General features: G+C 46.7%; 1 protein-coding gene across 1 annotated transcript in view; it reads left to right on the top strand.

The window, feature by feature from the left end:
* The window catches only part of LAMA3 (laminin subunit alpha 3), a 246,918-nt gene extending 241,073 nt beyond the window's left edge, over positions 1 to 5,845 (top strand). Inside the window, exons 71-75 of the mRNA XM_007448619.1 lie at positions 815 to 974; positions 1,090 to 1,220; positions 3,237 to 3,330; positions 4,570 to 4,689; positions 5,700 to 5,845. Coding sequence (XP_007448681.1) covers positions 815 to 974; positions 1,090 to 1,220; positions 3,237 to 3,330; positions 4,570 to 4,689; positions 5,700 to 5,845 — 651 coding nt within the window. The remainder of the gene's footprint in view (positions 1 to 814; positions 975 to 1,089; positions 1,221 to 3,236; positions 3,331 to 4,569; positions 4,690 to 5,699) is intronic.
* The last annotated feature ends 815 nt before the right edge of the window (positions 5,846 to 6,660 follow it).

The following is a 6,660-nucleotide window of genomic DNA, read 5'->3' as shown; positions in this document are numbered from 1 at the left end:
TCGTGTAGGATTCCAGAGTCCTAAAGGCATTTACTCCAGAAGAGAGTAGAGGGATTTTATTCAGTGATTTATTAACTTTTTTGAGAATTTCATGAAAGTTATAGCCCCTTTCTCCAGGAAAATACACAGACATCTGGTATATAATTTAAGGGGTCAGAGAACCCCAGAAGCTCATCCCTGAGCCCCAGGTGAGGAGCCCTTGTTTCAGGCCAGCTTTAGGCAGCCATGGGGGCTCCACGCAAGCCCCGTGATCCCACACCCTGTGTCTGATCTTAACCCTGGGGCATTCGTGATTTGTTGATGGTGCACTGGGCCCAACAGTGTCGGGAGCTTTCTTACACTTCATAATTTTAGGAATGTTTTGGCCTCTTTTTTCAGCCAGCCGTCCTGCATTAAGCTATCACACGGGCTCATGAAACCCTAAGAAGTATTTTGTACCTGCAAAGAGACAGTGAGATCTGTGAACAGCAAGGTGGCAATTTCCCCTGTTGCAGCTCTGACTGTGGCCCAGGGTCAAGTCACCCTCTGTATTCTTGTTTCCACGCTAGGTAGCCATCTCCACTGCCCCTGCCCTTGGTTTGGTGGCACCTTCAAACTTTGACCACCCACCAAACACCTGGTATCTGGGTTTTTGGCACCGTGGAGAGAGCCAAAATAGAGGCAGTCAGGCCCACCTGACTCTTGGAAGCAGGATGGATGAATCCCCCTCCTTCCTCCTTTTTTGGACGACTGCCCCTGCCCTTAACCTTGGCTGCGCATGGATTTCTGGGAGTTGTGGGTAATACAGTTTGCTTTCTCTTCTGCTTGGTTGCAGACCCTCCCCCAAAACAGCTTTGTGGGATGCCTGAGGAACTTTCAGTTGGATTTGAAACCTCTGGACACCGCTTCTGCAAGCTTTGGGGTGTCTCCCTGCTTGGATGGCTCTTTGGAGAAAGGCATCTATTTTTCTCAAGAAGGAGGTCATGTCATCCTAGGTGAGGAGCAGTTTGGAAGGCTTTATATCTTTATAGCTTTGATTCTGAAGAACTCTTATCCTTTTCTTGGAATTATGATGTTTAAACTATTACTTGTTTATTTTTGTTTTGAAAGCCAACTCCGTGCTTTTGGGGCCAGAATTTAAGCTTGTTTTCAGCATTCGCCCGAGAAGTCTCACTGGAATTCTAATTCACATCGGAAGTCAACCCGGGGAGCACTTATGTGTTTATATGGAGGCAGGAAAGGTGTGTAGCTGTCGGATGACATGGGAAGGGTGTGTGAATTTATATTAGAACCAGATTCCACTTCTGGAGACCATGGTAGGTGGAGTTACGGTAGAGAGTGGAATCCAATCTTGTATTTAAGAGGCCTGACTCCAGGGCTAACTTACCCTTTTCCTTAAGTAATTTGGTCGTCCTGTTTTCTGCTCTTCGTCTTTAAAATTGGGCAAATTCAAACAAGCTGGGCTGAATTCCGGCTCCACCACTTACTTACAGGGCCCACGGGAAGTTACCTAACCTCTCTCAGATTCAATTTCTTTATCTTTAAAATGTGGAGAATGATGCTTATATTTAAGGGCTTTTGTCAAGAGACGAGAAGCTGCCATGTACTCAATAAATGTTCATTTTTTTCACCTCCCCTTCACCCTTGTCACACCTCTACTTTTATTTATAAGGGCAGCACCAGAGTTCATGGGTTGGATTTTCTCACCAGCCGTCTACACCATGTCACACCCTTGCCCATGCCCCACATCCACTGGGTCAGTTTCAGATTCCCTTTATCCTCTCTACACAGCTCACCAAGCCCTTCTGTACCTGCAGCCAAGCTGGCCACAGGGTCTCCACCCAGCCTTCCTTTAGCTTTTCATGGCTTCCTTCTTCAGCCATGTGCTTTTGCTGCTCCATCTTTCCCATTGCTCACAGGCCTACTCAATATCTTACGTTCACCACCCACTTTTTTTTTTTTTTTTGCGGTACGCGGGCCTCTCACTGCTGTGGCCTCTCCCATCGCGGAACAACAGGCTCCGGACGCGCAGGCTCAGCGGCCATGGCTCACGGGCCCAGCCGCTCCGCGGCATGTGGGATCCTCCCGGACCGGGCACAAACCCGTGTCCCCTGCATCGGCAGGCGGACTCTCAACCACTGCGCCACCAGGGAAGCCCCACCACCCACTTTTAATCTCTTTCCTTTTCAAAACAATCTCTTTCAAACCAAGTCCTTCCAGGAAGCCTCTCTTAGTTAAGGCCTTAAAGCAAAGATTGGTAATACAGCATTTTCTTTTACCTTTATCCCTCCAGTTTATTGAATGTGAGGGAAAACTCTCAGAATAAAATACAGTAGTCAAAACTCTTGGACACTTTTTAGTTAAGTTACAGCTTTAAGTCTGAGCAGGCCTCTTGCGGGCTCAAGAAGCAAGGAACTACACTTAACGATGGTTCAGACAAAGCTGGCTTTTCAGGGGAGGGGTTGGGGAGCGTCTTTGGTGAGAGCTTCTGGATAGGAAATATTCCCCCCAAAACGAAATCAAGACCTGATAACCTTCCTAACAGCTGTGACACTGTTTAGCTTGAAAATTGCTCGAGAAAGGCTGCACTGTCTGCTTACATGCAAATTAGATGTAAATTATTTATCAACATGCTGATTTTAGCCCTCTCATTTCATTGACCTTGATTCAGCCCCTGGAGAGTCCTGGCCCTGAGTGGGAATGCGGGATTCTGCACAGCAGCACTTTGAGTGCCTGACCCCTGACACGTGCCCAGTGCAAACTCAGTCAGTTAGCTTGCTGAATTCCTTGGACGAGAACCCTCTTTAAGTCCTGCGTTCGTGGAATTATTATAATTGGCTGCCCCTTGCAGCCGGGTGTAGGCCTCAGCCAACGTTTTTGCCTTCCAAATTGTACACGTCCTCCTAAACAGAGCTACTGTCACATGCTAATAACTAAGGCAGATCTTCAATGCTAATCAGTAACCTTTGAGTCGGGCCTGATGGGACTGGGGTAGGGAGTCAGTGGGAAAGGCTCCTTACCTTGGGCAGTAACTTCAGGCCAGGCCCTGGGTTTGCAGCTCGCTTGCCTGGAAAGGGATGCAACAGAGAGATTCCTGCAAAGCCTTTGTCCCTCTATGGTCACCTGGTGCGGGAGGGTGTACCCATATTTCAAGTGCTCCTGGGCAGTCAGGGTGCAAGGGCTGGGAAGGGAAGATGGCAGGAAGTGGGCTCCACCTGCCTTTCTGAAGGAAATAGGAAAATGCATGTGTGTTCCAGGTCACGGCCTCTGTGGGCAGTGAGGCAGGTGGGATCCTGACATCGGTCACACCAAAGCAATCTCTGTGTGATGGACAGTGGCACTCAGTGACAGGTATGACGTCCAGTAGCCTGTTGTTCACAGACTGAAACAGTCTCCCTTTCCATCTGGACTTGAACATCCCAAACGCTCCCTCAGTTCATCCATCCATTAGCGTGTGACCAGGGTCAGCCCACCAGGTTAAGGTGCTGGGAACATGTCTCTTCTCAACTCCAGTCGTATTTATGTAATTCATGGCTCCAGTTCTCCATAACACATTGAGTGTTTTTTTGGGTGGGGGGTGGCACCCAGCAAACTGATAAGCTATGTTTGTTTTCAAGGTAGCATAACATTGTGCTTGAGATTTGGGGTCTGAAGTCAAAGAGAACAGAGGTCAGGTCTCAGTTCCAGCCCTGTGAGACCTTGGGCAAGCTACTTAATTTCTCTTTGTCTTGTTTTCTCATCTGTACAGTGGAGGTAAGAATAGTGTACACCTCCCAAGGTTGTGAAAATTAATGGGATAATGCGTGTGAAGTGCTTAGCGGTGTCCAATACGTACTATGTGCTCAGTAAATGTTTGCTCTTACTATCGGTAAAGTTCATTGTTGGGTTATTTTTTTCAACAACATTTAATATTAATGCCAAGGATTTAGACAGACCACTTGACGGGGAACAGGCATAAACTCTCAAGTCGAATCTGCTATTTTAGGAATATCTTGAGCATACAAGTTTGGCGATATATTAACCTGTATTGGCTAAAATATCTTTTGTTAAAAGTAGCTGCCTCTTGGCTAATTTGAAAGCTAACTGCATTGCAGTTGGTTAAGATTGTTGACGCTGGAGGAGTTTTATTTGGGAGGGTCAAAAGCCACTGTCTTTGGAGTCCGTTTTCAACAGTCAGTCAGTGTCTTCTTGGAAAGAACCAGAGATCACGTGAAATAATCACTGGCCTCTGGAGACAGGAAACCAGGGCTTGAATCCCAACTTGTTTAATTTATAACCAAGCCATGTTGCCAAGCTCCTCAATGATTGAGGGTCGCAGTCTCTTATCTGAGAAACGAGAGTGATGATATCTTCCTCACGGATTCATTTTAAGGATTAAATTCTGTAATATATGTGGAAGCACCTAAACAGCACCTGGTGGGGAGAAATTAGTTGAATTTGTGCTTAGGTTGATGGAATTCCTGCGAGCCGCGCTCCCTCGGGTCCAACAGGAGTGAGTGAGAAAGAAGCCAATGATGATGCACGGTGTAGACATTATACAGTGTGCTGGGCTCTCAGGTGATAGACCTGACCTGCTTTCTTTCCCTGCAGTCACCATAAAACAGCACAGCCTGCACCTGAAACTGGACGCAGACCATAGTTCCACCGCCGGACGGCACCCTGTCCCCACTGCCCGCACGCAGGAGCATCTGCACATTGGAGGTGTCCCAGGTAACTCCTGTGCTGACTTCTACACCCATGTTGTCCCACGTCAACTCTTAACATCTCCATCTTAACCCATGGGTGGGGGCATCACATTTGTTGGGTTATCAGCAGGGCAGCCGTTGGCTGGACCGTGTAGACCGTGAGACTCTTTCTCCAGCTTGTGGGGAAACCCGACTGCCAGCAACAGAACGTTTCCCAGCAGCCCAGGTCATGTGGCTGCTGCTTCCTCTTGTCCCAAGCCTATCATTTATTTATTTATTTATTTATTTTTTGCGGTACCCGGGCCTCTCAGTGTTGTGGCCTCTCCCATTGTGGAGCACAGGCTCCAGACGCGCAGGCCCAGCGGCCATGGCTCACGGGCCCAGCCGCTCTGCGGCATGTGGGATCTTCCCGGACCGGGGCACGAACCCATGTCCCCTGAATCGGCAGGCGGACTCTCAACCACTGCACCACCAGGGAAGCCCCCCAAGCCTATAATTTATAAGCCTCTCCTAAGAGCCTGCATGAACCTAGAAGCCTGATATCATAAAGAATCAGAAAAGGGCCTGAGAAACTGGTCTCTCCCCTCCAGGCACTTAGTTTTGGTGACTTATTAAGCTTTGTGGAGCCAGAATGGGGGAATCAGGCAGGGTGATCAGAGTTAGGTGACTCAGAGTCAAGTTCAAGGCTGGAATTTTGCCTGGAAAGAGGCTTGTCAGCCTTCATTGATTTATGTGCCTCCAAATGGTCTGGTGGTTAATTTCATAGGTCTTCCATGACCCAGGAAAAGCACTAGAGTTCAGAGTCATTACCTATTGATTTGGGCTGTGGAATCTCCTTCTCTGAAGGATGTGCAGAGTAGCCTTGTGGCTGACCTTTCACAGCAGGGGGTGTGCTGGGTGCCTGCTTAAAGCAGGAGAGGACTGGGTAGACTGAGAGCCTGGGTCCCTTTAGCTCTAATAAGGCCGTTTCTTAACGGAGTGCGTTCACTTGACAGTATGAATGAGCCATCAAATGCCTCTCCTTTTGTCTTTCAGCTAATTTGAAAACCCTGAAGCTTCCCGTGTGGAGATCCTTTTTTGGCTGCCTAAAGAATATTCAAGTCAACCACATTCCTGTCCCTGTCACTGAAGCTGCAGAAGTTCGGGGGACTGTCAGTCTGAATGGCTGTCCTGACCACTAACTCAAACCCATCACAAGGCAGGGAAGTTCATGTCCGGAAGCACTGATTACCCAACGCCCCTCCCTCTCCCCTCTCAAGGTCGTTCTTGACTTAAGACACCATCCAGATGGGTTTATTAGCAAATCTCATTTTTAATTCCAACCACACATACCCATCATTTTGGCATTCAGTGCTACATATATATTTTACATAAAAATCCCATTTCTTGAAAAGGATGAACACATCCTTACATGCTTCTGGTAATATCACTTTCCACTAAAAGTTTGATGTCTTTTAAAGAACATTATTTTCCACTTGTTAAAAAAAATAAATATCTTTCAAAGCACTTTAAAAATACAAAAATTTTACATGCGTTAAGATGTTATAATTTATGGGGTTAAATAAATGCAGTGTACTCTTCAAATTATGATGTTTTATTAACATAAAACGACTGGCTTGCTGGTCATTTTTAATTGTATTAATTCTTCAGCACCTGTTCAATGTGCTATGTACAACGCAGTTTTCTACAAATAATTACCAAGCACATGCTGGTGAGGTATTGTGTGTGCTCAATGTTGGATCTACAGTCAAGGAATGTGCAATCCAATCGGGGAGACACATACTATTCATAAAATAGTAAGTAACAAACTGAATAAATGAACCTGTAACTCCACTTGGCTTCCCATGTACAGTCTGCTGCCAACCAAGTCTAGATTATGATTATCAATTCCTTGAGGGCAAAAACTGTCTAGTAGAGGAGCTGAGATGGATGTACTGTATATACTATAATTAAAGCTTTGCATGAGAAGCCAACAGAAGTCAATGGGAAGTAGGAA

Source organism: Lipotes vexillifer, unplaced genomic scaffold, assembly GCF_000442215.2.
Source record: "Lipotes vexillifer unplaced genomic scaffold, Lipotes_vexillifer_v1.1 scaffold168, whole genome shotgun sequence".
Taxonomy (NCBI): domain Eukaryota; kingdom Metazoa; phylum Chordata; class Mammalia; order Artiodactyla; family Lipotidae; genus Lipotes; species Lipotes vexillifer.
This window is presented reverse-complemented; position numbering and strand designations above follow the sequence as displayed.